The sequence below is a fragment of the Eleginops maclovinus genome, chromosome 3, assembly GCF_036324505.1.
Source record: "Eleginops maclovinus isolate JMC-PN-2008 ecotype Puerto Natales chromosome 3, JC_Emac_rtc_rv5, whole genome shotgun sequence".
Taxonomy (NCBI): Eukaryota; Metazoa; Chordata; class Actinopteri; order Perciformes; family Eleginopidae; genus Eleginops; species Eleginops maclovinus.
Window position 1 is genome coordinate 24080839 of NC_086351.1, and position 27547 is coordinate 24108385.

Sequence of the window (27547 nt, forward strand, 5' to 3'; positions counted from 1 at the left end):
GGACACTGGAGGTGTTCTTCGGAGGAATCAACGTCACCTAAGACGGGACCAGGGCACAGCACCCGGTGTGGCGAACCACAAAGTGACTGAAGAAACTCACACAACACCAGAGACTGTTGCAACCCCTGACAGAGTCGTGGGTGACACACAACAGACTGTAACTACCAAATCTGGTCGAGCAGTTGTTAGGCCAGGGTACCTGAAGGACTATGCAGGCTGAACTGTGGTATAAGGACACTGAAAATAATAAAAGAAAAAAAAAAAAAGGAGAAAATGTTGGAAAGCATTGTTAAATGTTATTTGTACAATATTGTTTTGAGATGTCACAGGGAGAAGATTTATTTTCAACATTAATAAGGAACACATTTTTATTTGGTAATGTGTTTATTGTTAGCAGAAGATACAAATAAAGTGACATGGTTTAGGTTTACAGTTAGGTGGTGTTAGTGAGGTAAGACTGTTGAATAATATATCACACTACAAAAGGAAAAGAAAAAGGATGTAACAATAGTAGTGTTGTCACGATACCAAAATTATTGTTTCGATACCGATACCAAGTCAAGAATTGCGATTCCGATACTTTTTCGATACTTTTCCTGAAAAGGGAGAAACACTCTCAAATATCATTGATGTGCTTTATTTTAAAACTGGGGCAACATTCTTATCATAACACACTAATAAATGAACATATGAACAGCAGATATATTAAACATTTGAACAAAATATGAAATATCAAAATATAAAAAATAAATTAGAGCAATGACACTCAAGGTAAAAAAATAAATAAATTTAGCAGCATTATCTCAGTCATAAGAAACACAAGCGTTACCAGTAATAAACATAAATAACAAATTAAAGCAATGGCATTCAATTTAAAAAAACAAATAAAATGTAGCTGCATTATCTCTTATACTCACAACTGAGTTTAAAAAAACAAATAAAATTTAGCTGCATCATCTCTTATACTCACAACTGAGTTTAAAAAAACAAATAAAATTTAGCTGCATCATCTCTTATACTCAAAACTGAGTTTAAAAAAACAAATACAATTTAGCTGCAGCATCTCTTATACTCAAAACTGAGTCTCTTAAGAGCATTAGCCCTAGAATGGCCAGCAGATATTCATTTCTTACACTTATTTAAGTTCTTGGCCAAGAACACTAGCATGTCTAAATGTTCTTCAGTCAGCCTGGAACGTCTTGGGCTACAGATATTTCCAGATGTGCTGAAGACTCGCTCTGAAGCACAACTTGATGCTGCAATGCAAAGATAGTTCTTTGCAAAGTGTGCCAGGATGGGCAGTTGTGCCTCATGTTGACTCCACCAGGCCAGGGGATCCTCTGCAGGGCTGATTTCTCTCAATTGTTTGTATTCAAGAAACTCAACATTTAGTCGTCTATCTGTGGGTGTTGCAGGTGTGGGAGAATGGTGCCTCGTTTCAGAATTATCTGCCCCTTTCTTCTCTGTGGTTATGGTGCAGAGCAAACTTTTTAAGTCTCTCTTATTCCTCTTTGGTGCAGCACCTGTTCCTCTAGGGTCCACTGGACTGTGGGGTGGAAGCTGAACGGCCTCAGATTTAAGGAGCAGCTCCCTCTTGATATCCTCCTCCATTGTTACAAAAGTATCTTTAAATCTCGGATCAAGGAACGTAGAGGTGTTTAGGGTCATCTGCAGGTTGTGGTCATCGTACCTTTTCTCAAAATCTCCTCTAATTTTGTTCTTCATTTCTATGGCCAAGGGGCGGTCGCCTTCCTCTTCTATTAGGCAGGCTTTGATTTTCCACATCAGTGGCAGGACTGATGATATGGTGGTTTCTTTCTCTCCACTCAGGGCATCAGTGAAGTCACTGAGTGGAGCCAAGACATCCCTCACTATTTCTATAGTGGTCATGTCTGTGTCTCTGGGCATCAGGTGCCACTTCTTCCGGTCCTCAGCCAGAACCGCAGAGACAGCTTGCTGCTGCTCACAAAATCGTTCCACCATGTCATAGGTGGAACCCCATCGGGTGGGCTCATCATGGATTAATGTATGTTGTGGCAGTTTTAAAGACTTTTGTTTGTCTTTGAACAGTCTAGACATCTTGTTTGATCTGGAGAAGCCTGACACAGTCTTACGGAGCCTGGACAGACAGCTTGCCACACGATCAATATCTATGGCTTTGTTCACTGCCAAATGCAGATTGTGCCCGAAACAGGGTATCCAGGTGTATTCACTGAAAGCTTTGCGGTTGTTTGACGCATTATCTGTTGTCATTCCAGCCATATTGGCCATGTCTAGCCCCCAGGAATCTGTGATAATTTCCTCCAGGGTTTCCTTTAGAGTGTCGGCTGTGTGATCAGAATACAATGCAGAGCACCCTAAACACCAGGACTGCATCTCCCAGGACTGTGTAATGAACTGGAGTGTTACTGCCATGTAAGTGTCCACAGTTCTGCTGGTCCAGAGATCAGTGGTGCAGGAGAAAAATGTATTCGGTGTGTGACTAAGTTGGGCACTGATTATCGCTCTTGTTTCATTGTACATCTTGGGAATTTCATTGTACATGAAAAAATTCCTGGATGGGACGTCATACCTTTTGTCGAGATTTTGCATAAGGTTTCTAAACCCAGCTTTTTCCACTATATAAACTGGCACTTGATCCAGACAGATGAATTCTGCTACTGCCCTGTTAAGCCGTTTTACCTCCTTGGACTCCCTGGGGTACTTGTTGTGCTGCTCAAACATAGCTTGGAGGGTTGGCTGCTGGGTTGGCTGCTGCCTTTGAGGAGTTGCTCTTCCAGAGCCCATAGCTGCAGACCGCTGTAGCAGAAGAAAATGGAAATATTTAAAATATGATGGTGATAAATGTGTCATAACGGAGGACCTAAATAGTTTATGTGTGATAGTAACAATAACTTGTGACTAACTTAACATCTCTATGCAGTGGTAGTGATAATTGCTAACATTCACTTAACCATAACATTACCATTATTCATAGGATATAATGAGTTAACCTAATGTTGTTTAAACTGTGACATGGATTAATATAGGCGTTTCCTGTACTTCAATGTCTGATTTCTTTGATGGTTAACTTTATATTTGAGTCCATAATTTCTTACAAGGCAAAGGTTTCATATAGGCCTACACCTCCTTTGCGTACAGCAGGTTCATGCTCTTTAAATGCTGTAACCCAATACAGGCTAAATAAATCACTGACAAACATGCACATGCTGTGATTTTTATCATATAGGCTAATAAAGGCTATAGATCATTTTAGCTGATGTTTTGTATGCTTTATTTTAGCAGCTTGCGAATTATTTACGTCATCTATGAAAGTTGCGTTTTCAAAGAAAGATGCTGAACTAGCGTTAGGCAGGCTATTGTGGTTAGCCATGAGGATAATGCCCATAGTTAGCCTGCTATTTCTGTAGATAGCCTGGTCAAACTACGGTGGTGCAAAACAGTGACTTGTCACAAAATAAACTATAGCCTTCTCATTTGACTTGTTTTAAGGGCATGAAGTTCATGAACGTGATGATACATGTTATATTTCACATACTAACCTGTCGGTCTTTAAACTCCTTGTGCAACTCGGCGTGCTTGTCGGCCAAGTGTTTCGCCAGGTTCGAGGTGTTGGCTCCCTTAGTTTGCAATTGTTTGTAGCACTTACGACAAACAGGTCTCGACATATCGGTAGCTTTGCCCTCACTGTCAGCAAGGTAGGCAAAGTACCTCCATATCTCACTCCTCGCGTCATCTTTATCAACCAGCCGTGGACCGGCGGCCACAGTATCACTCGCACATGCAGCCATCTCTCTGTAGTGTTTGTTAAATGACAGCAGCAGTGCAGCCTCTTGCTGCGTGCGTGAGGAGAAAAAACACGGACGTCCATAGGGAGGCACTCGAGCGTGCGTTGCACACACCAACATGAAATATGTCTCTTACAAATATGGAACACGGACATTCTAGAAGTATCGATACTAATAAATTTAGGAATCGTGACATTTTTAATTTCCAAGAATCGCGGTGCTTTTGAAGTATCGGTACATCGTGCAACACTAAACAATAGTATTGTTATGTATTGATTGTTTCAACACGGACTTGTTAGAGTGTGACACCTAGGAACGGTAGCTGTTCAGAGTTGCAAGTACTATGTTGTGAGCCAGTGATGGATTGAAATAAACAGTGTAAGCAAACTGGAATATGCTTTAATCGTCCATTCTGTGTCGGGTAGAGACAGGGCAGAATGAAACACTTACCGGCATAGATGACAAAGCAGACCTTATTCCAGAGGCGACAGCCGTCTGAATGGCTGTGACCAAGTCTCGGTCAACCATTTCGCCTATGATTTTGGCGCCAATGTTAGGAAAATTCTGTGGGATGAGGTTAAAAAAAGGTTATTCAGTATTCAGTAAGCATTCAGTAGTGCAATAATCCGATAACCAAATAGTCTGATAGTCACTGAGCCTGTATGCCCGAATAATACCTTACATATGAATGATATCACACACAATTTGCCCATAGTTCTAGGCTGATGCTACGTTTAGCTGCTAATACGTTAGCACGCTAGCAAGCTCTTTCAATATGAAATTTACACTAAACTATTCTCTATACATCACGCAAAAACAAAATTCTAGTAATTGAAATGCCATTCACATAGTAGCCTACTGAAGAGGAAATATTTGAAAACCTACCTATAAGTCACGAAGGAGATGTCTGCTTGCTTTCACCCATCCATCTGCTCCATCAAGGGCTTTGCTCTAACTGGCGCTTACACGAGGTCTACCTGCATTGCTTAGCTGACAGTGCCATCTACTGGTTAGGCCTACACATAAATGCTATGAATCTAAATCCTTAAATCTAAATCCTTAATAAGGATTTAGCTAAATCCTTATTAAGGATTTAGATTTAAGGATTTAGATATAAGGATTTAGATATACATGTAACATGTCTACCTGCATTGCTTAGCTGACAGTGCCCTACTGGTTAGGCCTACACATAAATGCTATGAATCTAAATCCTTAAATCTAAATCCTTATTAAGGATTTAAATCTAAATCCTTATTAAGGATTTAGATTTAAGGATTTAGATTTAAGGATTTAGATCTAAATCCTTATTAAGGATTTAGATCTAAATCCTTATTAAGGATTTAGATATACATTAAACATTTAGATTTATATTAAGGATTTAGATATATATTTAAGATTTATATTTATATTAAGGATTTAGATATATATTTAAGATTTAGATTGATATTAAGGATTTAGATATATATTTAAGATTTAGATTTATATTAAGGATTTAGATATATATTTAAGATTTAGATTTAGTATTTAAAGTCCTTTCTTGCCCTCAATAAAAACGTACCCTACAAAAACCTATTCCACTATTTCTACACCAATTTGCTCATATTTGTATGTAAATGTGTGAAAAAGAGAGCGTTAAAAATTGCAGTGGTGTTTTTAGCACTTTTTGTCAATAAATCTGCAAAAACGGTGGGGGATAAAACATGACATGTCCTTTTACAAACGGCACCAAAAACGGTGGGGATAAAACATGACATGTCCTTTTACAAACGGCACCCAAAAACGGTGGGGGATAAAACATGACATGTCCTTTTACAAACGGCACCCCATACGTGTGTGTGTGTGTGTGTGTGTGTGTGTGTGTGTGTGTGTGTGTGTGTGTGTGTGTGTGTGTGTGTGTGTGTGTGTGTGTGTGTGTGTGTGTGTGTGTGTGTGTGTGTGTGGATTCGTGTTAGAGGGTTCAGTTAATAATCCTTTTTTAGTCAAAGACAGAATTTTGTTTTGTTTCTCCTACTTTGAGAATTCACTCTGTATCTGTCTTTTTAAAAATGTGTGTTCTACACAGGTCAATTTTTGTTGCTTTATTTTGTAGGCTATGGAATAGTTTTTTATAAGGATTTATGAGCCCGTAGTCTTGATCTGTATATAATGTTTTATTATAATTTCCTGTTTTTTAGCATAGTAACAGACAGGATGTCAATGTTATCCCTGTGTGCAGTTTAGAGATGATCTTTATCGTCAAGATTCCAGCTTTTATTTGAGCTATAATAGTGATGTTTTACCAGCCTTCTTTTGTGCAGCAGAAAAGTAATTTTCCTCACAATTTCTCCCTTAAGAAGAGGGAAAACAAACAGGACAGCTTCAAAACAACACCTTGAAATGTTTCATTTATTTTCACGCTTAAGTTTGATGACGTTCAATCAGAAGTCAGCTTTTTTTAATCCTAAATGTCTCCAATGGCCCCCACTATACATTACTGTAGATCTGTCAGGGTGGGGGGGCTGCTGGGGAATGTGGTGCTACTTGTGTGGTCTTCCTCCAACCGTGTGAACTCTGACCTTCACTCTGACTCCTAATAGTGTCTCTCCTTATGTGGGAGCTGCACAAATACTTTCATTTTACTGTAGCTCATACACCGTGCAGCAAAAGGCCTACCGGTACTAGAAAGGTATCGCGATACCCTGCCGTTAAAAACTAAACGATTCCCCCATTTCATTAGTAGGCCTACCGGTAGTTTAAGAATGACATTGTTTTAAAAAGAGCCGTATTTTCTGTGTGTGTTCAGCGCTCTGCTTCCACTCCATGCAGCCGTGCCCGCAGTTTTTTTTTCCTCTCATGCACGCTCTAGCTGTCATATCGTGTGACAACCAGAAGCATGGCTGCAAGTGCTATTACGCCTCGGCTATTGTGCATCAGACAGTGACGGCAAGCCTGCGGACACCACGAGGCCTGTCTGTAAAAAATGTCTCCGATACCTGCTAGCCAAGGGAGCCAATACATCAAACTTGGCCAAGCACCTCGCCGATCAGCATCCAGAGCTATATAAAGAATTTAAAGACAGACAGGTAATGGTAACTGTCTAATGTGGCTATCTTTTTAGCTAACTAACCAATGTGGCTAACATCTGCGAGAGCAACATTCACACTGCTAACGTTAACTTAACCAAAACTTGCAAGCTGCTAAAAATCAGTATGCAGATCAACAACACCAGTTATAAATCAATTTATACTCAATCAGTGCTGGTAATGGTAATCATGGCATGTACATTTTTGTCAAACAATTATTTCTATTAGGCAACTAGTAGAATGCACTCAGTGGGGTATAGTGCAGACCTACGCCATTGAAGTGTATCGAGTCTTATTAAACGCTGTTTAATAAGTGATATGATATCTGGTTGCAAATATAAAGGTTTCAAGGTTTCAAGGTTTTATTTGTCATATGCACAGTAGTGTTGCACGATGTACCGATACTTCAAAAGCACCGCGATTCTTGGAAATTAAAAATGTCACGATTCCTAAATTTATTAGTATCGATACTTCTAGAATGTCCGTGTTCCATATTTGTAAGAGACATATTTCATGTTGGTGTGTGCAACGCACGCTCGAGTGCCTCCCTATGGACGTCCGTGTTTTTTCTCCTCACGCACGCAGCAAGAGGCTGCACTGCTGCTGTCATTTAACAAACACTACAGAGAGATGGCTGCATGTGCGAGTGATACTGTGGCCGCCGGTCCACGGCTGGTTGATAAAGATGACGCGAGGAGTGAGATATGGAGGTACTTTGCCTACCTTGCTGACAGTGAGGGCAAAGCTACCGATATGTCGAGACCTGTTTGTCGTAAGTGCTACAAACAATTGCAAACTAAGGGAGCCAACACCTCGAACCTGGCGAAACACTTGGCCGACAAGCACGCCGAGTTGCACAAGGAGTTTAAAGACCGACAGGTTAGTATGTGAAATATAACATGTATCATCACGTTCATGAACTTCATGCCCTTAAAACAAGTCAAATGAGAAGGCTATAGTTTATTTTGTGACAAGTCACTGTTTTGCACCACCGTAGTTTGACCAGGCTATCTACAGAAATAGCAGGCTAACTATGGGCATTATCCTCATGGCTAACCACAATAGCCTGCCTAACGCTAGTTCAGCATCTTTCTTTGAAAACGCAACTTTCATAGATGACGTAAATAATTCGCAAGCTGCTAAAATAAAGCATACAAAACATCAGCTAAAATGATCTATAGCCTTTATTAGCCTATATGATAAAAATCACAGCATGTGCATGTTTGTCAGTGATTTATTTAGCCTGTATTGGGTTACAGCATTTAAAGAGCATGAACCTGCTGTACGCAAAGGAGGTGTAGGCCTATATGAAACCTTTGCCTTGTAAGAAATTATGGACTCAAATATAAAGTTAACCATCAAAGAAATCAGACATTGAAGTACAGGAAACGCCTATATTAATCCATGTCACAGTTTAAACAACATTAGGTTAACTCATTATATCCTATGAATAATGGTAATGTTATGGTTAAGTGAATGTTAGCAATTATCACTACCACTGCATAGAGATGTTAAGTTAGTCACAAGTTATTGTTACTATCACACATAAACTATTTAGGTCCTCCGTTATGACACATTTATCACCATCATATTTTAAATATTTCCATTTTCTTCTGCTACAGCGGTCTGCAGCTATGGGCTCTGGAAGAGCAACTCCTCAAAGGCAGCAGCCAACCCAGCAGCCAACCCTCCAAGCTATGTTTGAGCAGCACAACAAGTACCCCAGGGAGTCCAAGGAGGTAAAACGGCTTAACAGGGCAGTAGCAGAATTCATCTGTCTGGATCAAGTGCCAGTTTATATAGTGGAAAAAGCTGGGTTTAGAAACCTTATGCAAAATCTCGACAAAAGGTATGACGTCCCATCCAGGAATTTTTTCATGTACAATGAAATTCCCAAGATGTACAATGAAACAAGAGCGATAATCAGTGCCCAACTTAGTCACACACCGAATACATTTTTCTCCTGCACCACTGATCTCTGGACCAGCAGAACTGTGGACACTTACATGGCAGTAACACTCCAGTTCATTACACAGTCCTGGGAGATGCAGTCCTGGTGTTTAGGGTGCTCTGCATTGTATTCTGATCACACAGCCGACACTCTAAAGGAAACCCTGGAGGAAATTATCACAGATTCCTGGGGGCTAGACATGGCCAATATGGCTGGAATGACAACAGATAATGCGTCAAACAACCGCAAAGCTTTCAGTGAATACACCTGGATACCCTGTTTCGGGCACAATCTGCATTTGGCAGTGAACAAAGCCATAGATATTGATCGTGTGGCAAGCTGTCTGTCCAGGCTCCGTAAGACTGTGTCAGGCTTCTCCAGATCAAACAAGATGTCTAGACTGTTCAAAGACAAACAAAAGTCTTTAAAACTGCCACAACATACATTAATCCATGATGAGCCCACCCGATGGGGTTCCACCTATGACATGGTGGAACGATTTTGTGAGCAGCAGCAAGCTGTCTCTGCGGTTCTGGCTGAGGACCGGAAGAAGTGGCACCTGATGCCCAGAGACACAGACATGACCACTATAGAAATAGTGAGGGATGTCTTGGCTCCACTCAGTGACTTCACTGATGCCCTGAGTGGAGAGAAAGAAACCACCATATCATCAGTCCTGCCACTGATGTGGAAAATCAAAGCCTGCCTAATAGAAGAGGAAGGCGACCGCCCCTTGGCCATAGAAATGAAGAACAAAATTAGAGGAGATTTTGAGAAAAGGTACGATGACCACAACCTGCAGATGACCCTAAACACCTCTACGTTCCTTGATCCGAGATTTAAAGATACTTTTGTAACAATGGAGGAGGATATCAAGAGGGAGCTGCTCCTTAAATCTGAGGCCGTTCAGCTTCCACCCCACAGTCCAGTGGACCCTAGAGGAACAGGTGCTGCACCAAAGAGGAATAAGAGAGACTTAAAAAGTTTGCTCTGCACCATAACCACAGAGAAGAAAGGGGCAGATAATTCTGAAACGAGGCACCATTCTCCCACACCTGCAACACCCACAGATAGACGACTAAATGTTGAGTTTCTTGAATACAAACAATTGAGAGAAATCAGCCCTGCAGAGGATCCCCTGGCCTGGTGGAGTCAACATGAGGCACAACTGCCCATCCTGGCACACTTTGCAAAGAACTATCTTTGCATTGCAGCATCAAGTTGTGCTTCAGAGCGAGTCTTCAGCACATCTGGAAATATCTGTAGCCCAAGACGTTCCAGGCTGACTGAAGAACATTTAGACATGCTAGTGTTCTTGGCCAAGAACTTAAATAAGTGTAAGAAATGAATATCTGCTGGCCATTCTAGGGCTAATGCTCTTAAGAGACTCAGTTTTGAGTATAAGAGATGCTGCAGCTAAATTGTATTTGTTTTTTTAAACTCAGTTGTGAGTATAAGAGATGATGCAGCTAAATTTTATTTGTTTTTTTAAACTCAGTTGTGAGTATAAGAGATGATGCAGCTAAATTTTATTTGTTTTTTTAAACTCAGTTGTGAGTATAAGAGATAATGCAGCTACATTTTATTTGTTTTTTTAAATTGAATGCCATTGCTTTAATTTGTTATTTATGTTTATTACTGGTAACGCTTGTGTTTCTTATGACTGAGATAATGCTGCTAAATTTATTTATTTTTTTACCTTGAGTGTCATTGCTCTAATTTATTTTTTATATTTTGATATTTCATATTTTGTTCAAATGTTTAATATATCTGCTGTTCATATGTTCATTTATTAGTGTGTTATGATAAGAATGTTGCCCCAGTTTTAAAATAAAGCACATCAATGATATTTGAGAGTGTTTCTCCCTTTTCAGGAAAAGTATCGAAAAAGTATCGGAATCGCAATTCTTGACTTGGTATCGGTATCGAAACAATAATTTTGGTATCGTGACAACACTAATGCACAGCAGATACAGCGTATATGTTGGCAATGAAAATCTTATGTCGCGTGCTCCTCCAACAACTCAACATACATGGTGCAAATAACATAAATAAAATAGTGCAAAAGAGAGAAGAATATTTACAATAACAACAATAAAGATTTGAGGATGTGAAATATATACATATGTGGAATACATTGAGAGTATTTAAATTGAGAGTATTTAAATACTTGTGGAATGAGGAGGTATGGGCAGATGCATATATTATGTATAGCAGATGTATATGGCAGATATGTATAATATATAGATATGTGTACTATAAACAGATATGTATGGCAGATGTGTATAATATATGTATGTGTGTAAAGTTAACTATTGTAGGAAATGTTCTTTTATCCGAAGTCCAGGAGTAGATTTAAAAGAAAACGAAGTGAAGCTCCTCATATAAGTTTAAAAAGGAGTATTTAATAAAAGGATGCAGCGGTAGGTTTAACAAAAGTTTCACAGCTGTGGCTCAATAGCCCGGTACACGTGTCCACAGGCCGCTGACTGAGTGTAGCTCATCAGTAGTTACTGTCTGGCGGTCCTGAAGAAAAGAGATCGATTTCACAATACAAACATGTTTTATACAACCATCCCTTTCCGGCCATAAAATAAACAACTTAAAAATAAGACGTGCTCCGGTCTCGTGCTCTCATTGGTTGGTAGCGGGGGCTGGATCCTGTTGGCCGTTTGTCACATGGGGTTCTCCGGACTCTTCAATTGGCCGACGTCGTCGGGGGTGGGTCCTCATATGACGTCGCCATCGCCATGTTGTTAGTGATGTCCTGAAGCTCTCATCTACGATATTCTATTTTGCAATCCTTCTGAGGTTTATCAGTTATTAAACACGCAATAGTATTATTGCAGCATCAATGAGTGAGAGGTAGAGGCGGTGTGTTTAGTATGTAACTCCACGCGTCCTTCTCCCTCTACTCATATATACATTACAATATTAGCTACATGCTATCCGAGGCTAAAAACAACATCCGGTTACAAAATAAACAGTTTCAAAGTAAAACAGTTTTCAGAATAACACAGTATTGTAGTTACACATATTATTGATTATTATTTCTTACACTATCACATAGATCACATAAACTCAAGTACAAAGAACACACTTAACAGATAAACTACAATTTTATTGAGCATGAAAATAATAAACATAAATGACATTAACCTGTGAGTCTGGTACTTCAGGATGATGAACCTCAAACCCAGGATTAGCCTGCCCTGAACACTACTGGTCTCTCACAAACTAATTAACTAATTTATCACCATCATTTTTCTAACCAATTTTTTTCAACTACAGAAGTCTGGTGCGACTGGCTCAGAGATAGTGACCCCGCCCACTCAGAAGCAACCTACCCTCCAAGCTGTTTTTGAGCAGCATATTAAGTACCCAAAGGAGTCCAAAGATGCACAAAGGCTCAACAAGGCAGTGGCAGAGTTAATTTGTATAGACCAAGTGCCAATATATGTAGTTGAAAAGGCTGGGTTCAGAAACCTTGTACAGAATCTGGACAAAAGCTATAACCTCCCCTCAAGGAATTTCTTTATGTATAATGAAATTCCCAAGATGTATAATGAGGCGAGGTCTATAATCATTGCACAGCTGACACCAAAGACATTGTTCTCCTGCACTATGGACCTCTGGACCAGCAGAACTGTAAACACTTACATGGCTGTAACAGTGCAGTTCATAACAGAGGCCTGGGAAATGAAATCCTGGTGCTTAGGATGCTCTGCATTGCACTCTGACCACACAGCTGACACTCTGAAGGAAGCCCTGGAGGAAATTGTCATAGATTCCTGGGGGCTAGATATGGCCAAAATGTGTGGTATCACAACAGATAATGCTTCTAACAACCCCAAGGCTTTTGCTGACTACACCTGGATACCCTGTTTTGGTCACAATCTACATTTGTCAGTCAACAAAGCCATAGACATTGAGCGTGTGGCAAGCTGTCAGTCCCGACTCCGCAAGACTGTCTCTGGCTTGTCAAGATGTAAAGACTGCTGAAAGACAAACAGAAATGTTTACAGCTGCCACCACACAAACTAATTCATGATGAGGATCCACCTATGATATGGTGGACCGATTATTTGAGCAGCAGCAAGCCGTCTCTGCTGTTCTGGCTGAGGACAGAAAGAAGTGGCACCTGATGCCCAGAGACACAGACATGACAACTATGGAAATGCTGAGGGATGTCCTGGCTCCACTTAGTGATTTGACAGATGCCCTAAGTGGAGAGAAAGAAACCACACTCTCATCGGTCCTGCCACTCATGTGGAAGATAAGAGCCTGCACAGAAGATGAGGAAGGTGACCGTCCACTGGCACTGGAAATGAAGCAGAGAATTAGAGAAGACTTTGAAAAGAGATACGATGAGCACGATCTGAAGATGACGCTAAACATCTCCACTTTCCTAGATCCAAGAGTTAAGAGTACTTTTGTCACTGTGGAGGAGGAAGTCAAGAGGGAACTGCTCCTAAAAGCTGAGACCGTTATGCTTCCTAGGGACGAGCAACCAGAACACTCAGAGGACAATAGAGGAGCAGCTGCAGCAGGGAAGAGAAAAAGAAGTGACGTAAAAAGTTTGCTGTGCAGTATCACCTCAGAAAAGAAGGGGGCAGATCATTTTGGAACAAGACAAGATTCTTCCACACCCACAACACACACAGATAAAGTAAATGGTGAGATCACTGACTACAAGCTATTAAGCGACATCAGCCCTGCAGAGGACCCCCTGACCTGGTGGAGTCAACATGAGGTACACCTGCCCATCCTGGCTCACTTTGCAAAACATTATCTGTGTATTGTATGATGTATGCATAAAGCTGTGCATCTGAACGCATCTTCAGCACATCTGGAAACATCTGCAGTCCTAGGCGTTATAGACTGCGTGAGGACAATTTAGAAACCCTTGTTTTCAAAGGCAAAGGAACTGAATAAAAAATGAAAACCAGCCGGCCACCCTAGGAGGACTAAGCCTGTTCTGCTGCTTAACTACTTGGGCTATTAATGTTCTATTTTTTGTCAGAGACCTCATTGTGTTGAATGTCATTTCTTATTGTTTAATATAAAAATGTCTTTCATTGTTCAAAAGTCCGTGTTATGGTTTGAAATAAAGCACAATAATGACATTTAAAAAGTGTTTCCCCTTTTTTAAGAAAAGTATCGAAAAGGTATCGAAATCGCAATTCTTGACTTGGTATCGGTATCGAAACAAAAAAGTTGGTATCGTGACAACCAGAGGCGGCTGGCCCATAGGGGGCGCTGGGGCTCTGCCCCACCAGCTGTTGAGGGGAAAAAATATTTTTTGCATATTTTTTTTTAAATCAATGTCAGTTTTACTTAATAGTGTGTGTGCCTACATGCAATTTAAATCATTTAAACAACATTTCCACCAACTAACACTCATTAAACAGTGAATTTCCACTGACAGACAGTGTATCATTCTCTCATGGGGCGATCGGCAAAGTGCCCCTGACCGGCAGCTAAACAGCCAATCCGGTTATGGTTGCTAGGGGGAAATTATGAATAATTGGCCTATCAACGTCGCCAAATTTAATGCCGGTGGGGCGCTGGAAATTTAGCCCCAACTGCTACGTAAAATGCGTGAAGGTTTAGGATTGCTGTAGCTACATAAGGAGCCAGCGATAGTTTTTTTTCGTAGTGCGACTCCCAGACTCTGTCCTACGCTACGTGGGGAAAAAATACGCGCGACGACGAAGAGAGATGATGGCGATGGCGGTGACAACTGGAGTTCAAGAGCAGCTTCCACCAAATTCGGTGAAATCGTTAATAATATACCCTTTTGCGAGACGGACGACGGGGGAAAAACTTCTCGTTAAGGAGCTGGGACCCGACAAGCCTGAAATCAGCATTTCCCAGCAAATCAAGTTGAAAGATAAATCTTACAAACGGAGTTTTTGTCGGAGCTGGTTCAACCGTAAGACGTGGCTGGCAGGTTGTGGAGCAGCCAATGCACTTTTCTGTTTCCCCTGTATCCTCTTCAGAAGTGACAAATGTGATTCGACTTGGACAAAGACTGGACTAACTGACTTAAAACACCTCTCTGAACGGATCAAGAAGCACGATCGATCCAAAGTTCACATGGAAAACTGCGTAAAGCTAGCTGTGTTCGGAAAGATTAGCATAGCAACGCAGCTCGATGATGGGCACCGCATCGCTGTAAGAAGGCACAATGAAGAGGTAGATAAAAACCGCAATATTTTATCTAAGATCATCGATTGTGTAAATTTTTGTGGTGCTTTTGAATTAGCAATGCGGGGACATGATGAAAGGGATTCCTCAGACAACGCCGGAATATTCAGAGGTTTAGTCAACCTAATGGCATCCATTGATCGGGACTTGAGGGAGCACCTTGAAAATGCGACCGTATTTAAAGGCACCTCGAAGACCGTTCAGAACGAGCTCCTGGACTGTATGCTGGCAGTTCTAAGAGAAAAGATTGTGGATGAAGTGAAGACAGCTGAGTTTTTAGCTATCCAAGCGGATGAAACTACCGACATTTCCACACACTGTCAGCTAGTTCTGGTCCTAAGATACATCGATGGACGCAACAACATACAGGAGCGCTTCTATGAATTCATCAAGCTACCCAACAGCTGTGCGGATTCAATAGCCGGTGCCTTATTGGAGAGCCTGCACAGCATCCTTCCTGAGGGACAAAAAATAAGTTGATCGCCCAGGCATATGATGGGGCAGCGGTAATGAGGGGTGCCACTGGAGGAGTGCAGCGAAAGGTACAGGACATCTATGCAAACGCTCACTACATTCACTGTTATGCCCATCAGTTAAACCTGGTAATGCAGCAGGCGACCTCCCACATCCCTCAGATCAGTCACTTTTTCACCGACATGGGGGGATTTGCTTCTTTTTTCTCAAAATCGAGCAAGAGAACGGCAGTGCTAGATGAGCTGGTGGCGCACCGACTTCCAAGTGCATCCTCAACACGTTGGAACTTCAACAGTCGTGCAGTCAACACAGTCTATGAGCATAAGAATGATCTGGTGATGTGTTTTCAGACCATCCGGAACAGTGAAGCATTTGATGGCCAAACGAAGAGAGAGGCTGGAGGCTATGTGAGAATGCTGGAAGATGAAGCTTTCTGTTTTTTCCTAGCCTTGTTCCACAAGATCATGCCACATGTAGACATGCTGTATAATTAGCTCCAGAAGAGAAACATCGATGCTGTCTACATCGCAGGAATCACCCAGGCATTCATGAACCGCATGCAGGCTATCAGGTATGTTAAATGCATTATTATGTAGCATAGCCTAATTGTTAATTCTCGGCATATATTATGTGTAGCCTTAAATGCTTATATGTCATCTTATTCAAATAATTAATTTATTTGTGAAGTTTAGATGAAATATAATTGCCAGTAATTATAACAAGCTTGGGTTTGGTTAATATATCCCTAACCAGTTTTCTTATGCATTGGATCAGGGAGGCTGTTCCTAATCTGGCTGAGGATGAGGAGTACAGGGGACCTGTTCAGGATCCACCCACAAAGAAACGGAGAACATTGGGAGAAGACACACAGCACCATTTGGCACTAGACGTAAGCACTTGCTTACACACACCCACACACACAGAGGAACAGACACAGAGAGGAACAGACACACAGACACACAGAGAGGAACAGACACACAGACACACAGAGAGGAACAGACACACAGACACACAGAGAGGAACAGACACACAGACACACAGAGAGGAACAGACACACAGACACACAGAGAGGAACAGAGACACACAGAGAGACACACAGAGAGGAACAGACACACAGAGAGACACAGAGAGGAACAGAGACACAGAGAGACACACAGACACACAGACACACAGAGAGGAACAGACACACAGACACACAGAGAGGAACAGAGACATTATCAAATCTAATGAATGCTCGCCACTTGATATAGTAGTCCAGACTCAAATGTATCTTGTCATTTGACGATATCTATGAATAATTACAGTTAACCATTTTGGTTTATTACACAATATAGGCTAGCTATTCAGAACATTGATTGTAGTGAGACATGTGAAGACCTAATTCTTTCCCTTTTTTAAAATTGTATATTATCGCATAGATATGTGACACCATCATGAGCCATTCCAAGGAGAGGTTTTCTTTCACCAAGCACCTCATCAGCGCCACACTCTTGCAAGGAGACTTGTTCCAACAACACAGCAGAAAGTTCCCAGATTCAGCACTGGAAACCACGGTGGAAGCCTATCCCTCATTGGACAAGGCCAGACTTAAAACAGAACTGTCCCTGATCTACGAGAATGAGGAGTTCCAGAGTTGCAAAGGTGCACTGGCTCTCTATCAGGTTTTGATGGAAAACAACCTTGGAGAAACATTCACTGAAACTGTAAGACTTCTCAGCATCATCATCACAACACCAATGACAACATCAGAGTCTGAGAGGTGCTTCTCTACCTTAAAGAGGATAAAAACTTTCCTAAGGAACACTATGTCACAAGATCGGCTCAACGCTCTGGCTATGCTCTCCATCGAAAAGAAAATGACAAAACACATTCCTGATTTCAACACCAGGGTCATTGAAAAATGTGCCTCCCAAAAACAAAGACGAGCGAAATTCTTGTACAAATAAAACCTAGAAAGAGAGAGAGACAAACACGCACACAAAGAGAGGAACAGACACACAGAGGAACAGAGACACAGATGAACAGAGAGGAACAGACACACAGAGGAACAGAGACACACAGGAACAGAGAGGAACAGACACACAGAGGAACAGAGAGGAACAGAGACACAGAGGAACAGACACACAGAGGAACAGACACACAGAGGAACAGACACACAGAGGAACAGAGACACAGAGAGGAACAGACACACTCAGAGGAACAGAGACACACAGGAACAGAGAGGAACAGACACACAGAGGAACAGAGACACACAGGAACAGAGAGGAACAGACACACAGAGGAACAGAGACACAGATGAACAGAGAGGAACAGACACACAGAGGAACAGAGACACACAGGAACAGAGAGGAACAGACACACAGAGGAACAGAGAGGAACAGAGACACAGAGGAACAGACACACAGAGGAACAGACACAGAGGAACAGAGACACAGAGAGGAACAGACACACTCAGAGGAACAGAGACACACAGGAACAGAGAGGAACAGACACACAGAGGAACAGAGACACACAGGAACAGAGAGGAACAGACACACAGAGGAACAGAGAGGAACAGAGACACAGAGGAACAGACACACAGAGGAACAGAGACACAGAGAGGAACAGACACACAGAGGAACAGAGACACACAGGAACAGAGAGGAACAGACACACAGAGGAACAGAGACACACAGGAACAGAGAGGAACAGACACACAGAGGAACAGAGACACACAGGAACAGAGACACACAGGAACAGAGACACACAGGAACAGAGAGGAACAGACACACAGAGGAACAGAGACACACAGGAACAGAGAGGAACAGACACACAGAGGAACAGAGACACACAGGAACAGAGAGGAACAGACACACAGAGGAACAGAGAGGAACAGAGACACAGAAGAACAGAGACACAGAGGAACAGACACACAGAGGAACAGACACACACAGAGGAACAGAGACACACAGAGGAACAGAGACACACAGAGGAACAGACACACAGAGGAACAGACACACACAGAGGAACAGACACACTCAGAGGAACAGAGAGGAACAGACACACACAGGAACAGAGACACAGAGAGGAACAGACACACAGAGGAACAGAGAGGAACAGAGACACAGAGGAACAGACACACAGAGGAACAGAGACACAGAGAGGAACAGAGAGGAACAGAGACACAGAGGAACAGACACACAGAGGAACAGAGACACAGAGAGGAACAGACACACAGAGGAACAGACACACAGAGGAACAGACACACAGAGGAACAGAGACACAGAGGAACAGAGACACAGAGAGGAACAGACACACACACACAGAGGAACAGAGAGGAACAGACACACTCAGAGGAACAGACAGGAACTGACACACTCAGAGGAACAGACAGGAACAAACACACAGAGGAACAGACAGAGAGGAACAGACACACTCAGAGGAACAGAGAGGAACAGACACACTCAGAGGAACAGAGAGGAACAGACACACTCAGAGGAACAGACAGGAACAAACACACAGAGGAACAGACAGAGAGGAACAGACACACAGAGGAACAGAGAGGAACAGACACACACAGGAACAGACACACAGAGAGGAACAGACACACTCAGAGGAACAGAGACACAGACGAACAGACACACTCAGAGGAACAGAGAGGAACAGACACACTCAGAGGAACAGAGAGGAACAGACACACTCAGAGGAACAGACAGGAACAAACACACAGAGGAACAGACAGAGAGGAACAGACACACAGAGGAACAGAGAGGAACAGACACACACAGGAACAGACACACAGAGAGGAACAGGCACAGAGAGTGTCTTTTATGTTTATTTTACATTCAATGGGCAATATGTAATAATATTATAGTATGTAATTGTAATATAGTTGTGGAGAATGCTTTGTTGTTTCTCTCAGGCTGTGTCATGCAATGACAACTGTATGGCACTGATGCTGTTTTCTCCAAGTAAATGCATTTTTCCTTGAGAGAGGGTATTAAAATAATCTGTTTATGTAAAAAAAATTGAAAATAACTTGGTTCTAAATTATTTGTATATGTTACATTTTAATAGGAAAGTTCTGTTTCATTCTCTCTTCTCAACCCACACTCACTCATTGACTCACTCACTGTTGATTTGTATAGATTCAGCTGAAATCATACCCTTGTTGTTAATTTATCCCTTGATTGTATTGTATAGTATTTGATAGCATAAAGTCTAATATAGCTGTAAATTGTTACTTTTTCTGTGAAGCTGGAAACTGTGAAATTAAATTATTATTGTGGAACTGTAGTCATTTTCCGACTGTTCTTTTGAATGCTTATGCTAGATTAGGCAGGGAAATCTGTTGGCACACTAGCCCCACCAAGATTTTTTTTCACCAGCCGCCACTGGTGACAACACTATTACACTACCGATGTGTTCGTCTGCCGTTAGCAATATGCAGTTTTTCTACCGCAGCCTGTGCCATGTGACGACGATCTTTGAGATGAATTTAAGACCCTGGAGCTTTTCAGAGTATTTAGAATATTATTGACCATCCATTCCTGTGTGAGCATTGATGTCTCCCCAGTGCCGGCGCTAAGAGTTTTTAATGTCACAAAAGCAAGCAAGCCCCCCCCCCCCCCGCCAATGACCCAATGCCCCTCCAGTAGATCTGCTCTGGCGCCGACTCTGTGTCTCCCAGAGGAGCCCTGATTAGAGGAATTGTTTGTTACAACAGTGTTGTAGTAACGAAAGAGTGTATGGTCCGGACAGTATTGATTGTTAACCATCAGTAAAGCTGTGTCTGAGGTTTTGTTTCTGTAATAATCCCAAGACAAACATTGGAGTCAGAGGTGTACTCTCCTGCAGAGTGAGACTGTTTGTAATCTCCAAGAGATTTTATTTCTGTCAATGACTGCCAAATGTTCCACACAATAAACCAAGGATTTTTAAACAAGGCACCCTGCTGTGAGATGCTTTTTCCTCTGCTTTTGTTTCGGTTAAACTGAAATCCTCCATTGTGTGAGGCACGGAGTACCCAGATCCCCGGATGTGATGTAGCCTACTTTCTTTTTTTTGGGAGGTGCACGCAACGAAGCAAGGAGGGCCCGCAACGACACAACGGGTCCGTAAGGTACCTTGTATTGCGTCGACGTTGAACCATATATCGGCCTTTAGATTTGTGCTAGACGCAATGTTGAAGTTGACCTGTCAGCTCCGGACAGCGCAAAATGCGTATATGAAGCGCTACATCACGAACGCAAAAAATCATACCCCTCGTGGGGGCGCGCTCATCTGATTGGCTTAGAATGGAGGAGACATCCTATTGGCTATAGATGGAAAAATTACAAGTACGAATGAAGTGAGCGTCAGGGGAGTCTCAAAAAACCCACACACGAATGCACAGAGCTCCATGCACAGAAAGCGGTTCGTGTTGCAGGTTCAGCGGTTTGACACAGAAAAAAAATATGTGTGGATCAAAAATACATATGCAAAACTTTTTTCTGTATTTGGATTTTATTCACATGTATGTGAAATGGAACACATTTGTGTGTGCATTGAAAATACAAGTGTGAATCCTTCTGTGTGCATCCGGGTATTATGAGACTGATCTGACCCCATACTTATGAGACAGTGACAGCCGCCTGGAAAAGTGTGAGTGTGACGTCACAAGTGTGAGTATGAATGCAGCCTGATGTGTGAAAGGTGTGGCTGAGTGAAAGAGAGAAATCCTATTAACTGTGTGAATGTCTGAGTCCAAAGTCAGCTATAGATTTATAATCATCACTAATTGCTAAAAGTACCAAGCTCAAGTAGATCTGATAATTGAATAGTTGAATTACTGTGCAACTTTATTTAAACTAAAAAACTATTCAGAAACCAAATTCTAAATGGTTATGAGCAGGACCAATGATTTCTGGAATATTCTTGTCTTTGATGATTTTGGTTTACGTTTTTTATTTGAACAAAAACGAGTCAAATATCAGGAGTTCTGACGACTTTGAGCTGAACTTTGATTTTAATAAGCAATGTTTGTTAGAGGGGGTAGGGCTAGAAACGTTTTTATGCTTCTTCTTGCCTCTTTTCAACATGAAGGACAACTATTTGATTATTTATGGGTTATATTGTTAAAATAAATTACACTAATAAAAATCGCATAAATATAAAATGCAAGGGAATTATGATATAATAAAATAATTGATTAAATAAAACAGAGAACACACATAGACCTAAGGCCTTGATTGGAGGAGAACACCCTGTATACATGCAGATAAGAGAATTGTCAACAAACACTGGTGATATGAAATATGAAATCACTACTAACCAATTTTTGTGTGTGCGTAGAAGTTAACACTTACACATCTAGCCAATCCGATCTTTTCCCACACACACACACACACACACACACACACACACACACACACACACACACACACACACACACACACACAAACACACACACACACACACACACACACACACACACACACACACACACACACACACACACACACACACACACACACACACACACACACACAGAGTTAGGTCTATATATATTTGGACACTGACACAAGTTTTGTTTTTTTACTTGTTTACTGAAACATATTCCAATTATAGTTATATAATAGAAATGGACATAAAGTGCAGACTCTCAGCTTTCATTTGAGGGTATTTAGTTCAAATTGGATGAAGGGTTTAGTAGTTTCAGGTCCCGAACATGTGCCACCCTCTTTTAAAAGGGACCAAAAGTAATTGGACGATTGACTCAAAAGCTGTTTCATAGGCAGGTGTGGGCAATTGCTTCATTATGTTGTGTATATGTTATGTTATATCAATTAAGCAGATAAAAGCCCTGGAGTTGATTTGAGGTGTGGTGCTTGCATTTGGGAGATTTTGCTGTGAAGACAACATGCGGTCAGAGGAGCTCTCCATGCAGGTGAAACAAGCCATCCGTAAGCTGCGAAAACAGGACAAACCCATCCGAGAAATTGCTACAATGTTAGGAGTGGCAAAATGTACAGTTTGGTACATCTTTAGAAAGTAAGAAACCACTGGTGAACTCAGCAACGCAAAAAGACCTGGACGTCCACGGAAGACAACAGTGGTGGATGATCGCAGAATCGTTTCCATGGTGAAGAGAAACCCCTTCACAACCAAGTGAACAACACTCTCCAGGAGGTAGACGTATCAATGTCCAAGTCTACCATAAAGAGAAGGCTGCATCAAAGTAAATACAGAGGCTTCACTGTACGGTGCAAGCCACTCATAAGCCTCAAGAATAGAAAGGTTAGATTGGGCTTTGCTAAAAAACATCTCAAAAAGCCAGCACAGTTCTGGAAGAACATTGTTTGGACAGATGAAACCAAGATCAACCTCTACCAGAATGATGGCAAGGAAAAAGTATGGAGCAGGCGTGGTACAGCTCATGATCCAAAGCATACCATTTCATCTGTGAAACACCGCGGAGGCAGTGTGATGGCTTGGGCATGCATGGCTGCCAGTGGCACCGGGTCACTAGTGTTTATTGATGTGACACAGGACAGAAGCAGTTGGATGAGTTCTGAGGTGTTCAGAGACATAATGTCTGCTCAAATCCAGCCAAATCCAGCCCAATTGATTGGGCAGCGTTTCATAATACAGATGGACAATGACCCAAAACATACAGCCAAAGCAACCCAGGAGTTTATTAAAGCAAAGAAGTGGAATATTGTTGAACGGTCAAGTCAGTCACCTGATCTCAACCCAATTGAGCATGCATTTCACTTGTTAAGGACTAAACTTCAGACAGAAAGGCCCACAAACAAACAGCAACTGAAACCCGCTGCAGTAAAGGCCTGGCAGAGCATTAAAAAGGAAGAAACCCAGCGTCTGGTGGTGTCCATGAGTTCAAGACCTCAGGCAGTTATTGCCAGCAAAGGCTTGTCAACCAAGTATTAGAAATGAACATTTTATTTTCAGTTATTTAATTTGTCCAATTACTTTTGAGCCCCTCAAAATTAAGGGATAAAAAATGCTTTAGTTCCTCACAGCTTTATGCAATCTTTTTGTTCCACCCACTGAATTAAAGCTGAAAGTCTGCACTTCAACTCCATCTGAATTGTTTCATCTAAAATTCATTGTGGTGGCCCCAGCTGTGGCGCAACTGGCTGGGGCACCTGCACCGTATGCCGGCGACCCGGGTTCGATTCCCGACCCGTGGTTCTTTCCGAATCCCACCCCGACTCTTTCTCCTACTTTACTGTCACTCTCCACTGTCCTCTCCGATTAAAGGCAAAAAGCCCCCAAAAAATATATTAAAAAAAAAAAAAATCATTGTGGTAATGTACAGAACCAAAATTAGAAAAACTTTTTCTCTGTCCAAATATTTATGGACCTAACTGTATACACATACACATACACATGCACACACACAAACACATACACACCCACACTAATAGTGTAGTTCCTAGATGTGTTACGAGGGAGACAGGCAAAGTGAGCAGACATAATCAAAAGCCAGGATCTGAGGAAGATTCAGAATGTCTTGAGTGGGATTCAGATACTGATTCACGCATAAAATAGAAAAACAGGTGTAACTGCAGGGAAAGTTTTGATCTTGATAAGGAGGTGGGAGTCCGACGATTTGCCAGAAATGCAGAGAGGGCCCAGTGTAAGACAGGAACTCTTAAGCATAATGAAGAGCAGTGTAAAAAAGACAGGGGAGAGGAAGGGGGTTGCTACTCCTCCACAGCTAAAGATTAACAGGCACCCTGACAACAAGAAACAAATATTAGACTGCATGAAAGCATGGCATAAAAGAACTGTTGGAGCCCAACGTAGACCCCTCGAGGGCACCTTTGACATTACCTGTTGTGAAGAAGTAGAGATTAACATAAAACATTACAAAGCAACAGATAACAGTGACAAAAGGACAGGTAAAAGATATAAGGTAAGATAAGTGTTAAAGTGGTTCAAGGAAGAGGACAACCAGTTTTTGCAATCAATTCAAACAATGAGAGCAATATTGGACTAAGACAGTGACACCCAAGGGATAGAAAGTGTGAAGCAAGAAATAGTAAGTGATGAACAGACAAGCCCACACCTGCACATCTGGCCAACCGCTCCACCCCCATACCCTGGACTAAAAAATCCATTCACGAACCCAATTGGAGGACAACACAAACATCACCTACGAAATCATGAACTGATACTCGACCTTCCACTTCAGCCCAGCCATCCACAACCACCCTCCATCTTAAGACAAGAGCAAAACGAGACCAAACTGATGGAGACTATGCAGAATGATGGGAAGACATGAGCGGCGGAAAAAGCTTCCATCTCACAGCAGAGGACTTGTACGTGGGGCCAAAAGGAGCAGCAGCAATCTCATTACCCCTCACCACAAACAACAGCTGGCATAAAACCCACAATTGATGGATTATTCCAAGTTGGATTTCTGATAAAAACAGAAAGCCCACAAAATTCACCCATTTTTCCTATCTAAAAGTTGCATTCTTTAGACTACAGACTAGTGCATGATTTGTGCATAGTTAACAATGTTGTGCAGGCCGTATCACCTATTGCTCCCAATCCACACACACTGCTCTCTAATATCCTGCCAGAAACTCGCTGGTACACTGTAATTAATCTCTGCTCAGCATTTTTTTAGTGTGCCACTACATCCTGACTCATAATAACTTTTTGCATTCACCTATCAGGGCCAGCAACACACACGCACTCACACATACAGGTAATCATGCCGGTACTGGCATAGCACAATTAAATCCAGATGGGAGGACATTTTCCAGCCTACAAGTGCAACACATTGATCAACCTTCTTCTGCACAGTTGGCAGAAATAAAAGCACTGACAGCAGCCTGTCAGCTGGCAGCTGGTTAAAAGGTCAATATATTTACTGACTCTGCATATGCTCATGGTGTTTGTCATTTTTAAGGAAATATTTGGCAAGAAAGAGGTTACAGACATATCCTCACTCATCCAAACTCAAGCAGACGCTGGCGTTTATGAGTTTAGTGTTTGGATGAAACGTGGTGCCCTTAAAACAGAAGACGGCCCTCATAAAGGGTTGTGGCGAGGACCAGCCGGCCACTTTGTGGCCCCTGTAAGCTTACTACATTTTGATCAATGTTGCACATGCTCAAGACCATTGCGCAAGGGGGGAGGTGATCAAAAGGATTCAATCAACATGGTGGTCTATGACTATGTTGACATGGTACAAAGGGTGTGGGGAAAGGGTACATACTGTACTAGTTGTAATAGATTCAGTAGATCGGTGGATATAATACTTTATTCTGTTTATCATGCCTAACATTATTTTTAAAGATGATTGGATTTAATCCAGTAACATTTTCTTCGTACATCACGGGAAGGAAAAGAATGCACTAACAAACCCAACCACAATTTTCCAGGCCAGTTACGAGTTAGAAAGCAAGGAGTGGAATGACTCACAGTGTTTCACACCCACAGCAGACTTACAGGAAATACAGCAGCAACCACACGGGCAGGGGGAGATGCTGCCATGTTCCTGATGGGGTGTGGTATGGTCCTGCTGACTTGTTTTGCTAAATTACAAGTTTATACAATATAAAAATTAACTCATGGATAAGACCATTCATCAACAAGGGGGGTATTAGGGTTGAAAACCGATAATTTAGGCCAAGCGAAATAATTTGATCACCTGAAAATGGATTTCATTGAACTAATGCCTAACAAAGGAAAGAAATTCTTAGTCGTTAATAGGTTTTCTAATTGGATCAAATATTACCCACATGTAATGCACTGAGCAAAGACATTTTTCTTAACAATAAATACTAACTTATTGCCCATTTAAGGACAAAATTACACATTGAAAAATACATTTTAGAATATAATAAGTCATTAATTAATCTTAGTCCATTGGAAATCCTTTTTGGCAAACCACTGGCATTGTTCCAGCCAAAAGATGAATACGTTGTTGTTGTTGTTGTTGTTGTTGTTGTGTTGTTCTCTTCTGCTCTCTTTGATGTCAACAAGCCGTAATAAGGCCCTACCAAACCAGCTGAGAGGTACATGTCCTCAGACCTCGGGAGTGGTGAAGGACCTAGGGAGAAAGAGCTGGAGATCCAAACAGTTCCAAGATTGAAGGACCAAAGAGCCAACAGCAGCCCGCCATGCTCCAACAGAACGCATCAGTGTTTGAATCATAACCTAATCCTAAACACCCAGGGAATAGGGGCAGAGGGAATGCCCTCCAAGCCTTGGAACCTAACAACTGAAAGGGTGTGAAGGAGGTGGTTTTGGTGGAGAACACTGCTTTAGTCCGGCACAATGTCACCAACGTTGGCCCAAAACCTACTATCCTTTCAAACAGCCAGATTAATGTTATCTCACGGACACTAAGTGTGTCATAACTCTAGCAACATTCATTATGTAGAAAGTAAAAAAAGATTATATATAGTTGAGTGGAAGAACTCACCAACAGATAAAATTACCACCTCAAAGCAACAAATTTACAATATTTTAAAGCAATCCGTGTAATAGTTGTAGGAGATATTCAAGTCTTGATGAAGTAGTAGCCAGACAAAGGGAGAGACAGACAGACAGACAGACAGACAGACAGACAGACAGACAGACAGACAGACAGACAGACAGACAGACAGACAGACAGACAGACAGACAGACAGACAGACAGACAGACAGACATCATGCTAGAATTAGCAAACTAGAGTGTGCCACCATGATCTCTCTAAGATATTTGTCACAATACATTGAGACTTAAATAACTAATATTATGCTCATTTTCAGTTTCAAATGTACATAAAGTGTCTCTACTGGGACATGTCTCCGTGCTTTAATGTTCAGAAAGCTCTTTATTGTTCTCATACTGTCTGTGCTGCAGCACCTCTTTTCACCCTCTGTCTGAAACCAGAGCCCAGTCTGCTATGATTGGCTGGGTCTGTTGGTATTGGTCAACCGCTTAGAGATGTCCCACCCCTTAGCCTATCACGTACGATGTGTTGGATTGCTATCCAATAGAAGCGCGAGTGTTGCATAGTGATGTCACTGTGTTTTGGAAGAAAACAAAGGAGTCAAATGGAGGCGTTTCAGGTAGG

At 41.7% G+C, this 27547-nt stretch overlaps 2 protein-coding genes across 2 annotated transcripts; one reads left to right on the forward strand and one right to left on the reverse strand.

Annotated features, from left to right (window-relative positions):
• Nucleotides 1-621: 621 nt before the first annotated feature.
• On the reverse strand, nucleotides 622-4034 carry LOC134862448 (E3 SUMO-protein ligase ZBED1-like). The gene is made up of 2 exons (XM_063880392.1): nucleotides 3543-4034; nucleotides 622-2799 (listed from the first exon to the last, which is right to left on the reverse strand). The coding sequence occupies exons 1-2, from the start codon at nucleotides 3906-3908 to the stop codon at nucleotides 1123-1125; spliced, it is 2043 nt and encodes a 680-aa protein (XP_063736462.1). The 5' UTR covers nucleotides 3909-4034; the 3' UTR covers nucleotides 622-1122.
• A 3196-nt stretch (nucleotides 4035-7230) lies between these two features.
• Nucleotides 7231-10650, forward strand: LOC134862438 (E3 SUMO-protein ligase ZBED1-like). The gene is made up of 2 exons (XM_063880373.1): nucleotides 7231-7729; nucleotides 8473-10650. Exons 1-2 carry the CDS (start codon nucleotides 7364-7366, stop codon nucleotides 10147-10149), a joined length of 2043 nt encoding a protein of 680 aa, XP_063736443.1. The 5' UTR covers nucleotides 7231-7363; the 3' UTR covers nucleotides 10150-10650.
• Nucleotides 10651-27547: the final 16897 nt, after the last annotated feature.

Bases quoted from the DNA above. Each gene is read 5' to 3' on its own strand.
- LOC134862448 (XM_063880392.1), bottom strand. From the start codon at position 3,908: ATGTTGGTGTGTGCAACGCACGCTCGAGTGCCTCCCTATGGACGTCCG. The intron at 2,800-3,542 runs GTTAGTATGTGA...CTTCTGCTACAG, and splicing joins AGGAGTTTAAAGACCGACAG to CGGTCTGCAGCTATGGGCTC.
- LOC134862438 (XM_063880373.1), top strand. From the start codon at position 7,364: ATGTTGGTGTGTGCAACGCACGCTCGAGTGCCTCCCTATGGACGTCCG. The intron at 7,730-8,472 runs GTTAGTATGTGA...CTTCTGCTACAG, and splicing joins AGGAGTTTAAAGACCGACAG to CGGTCTGCAGCTATGGGCTC.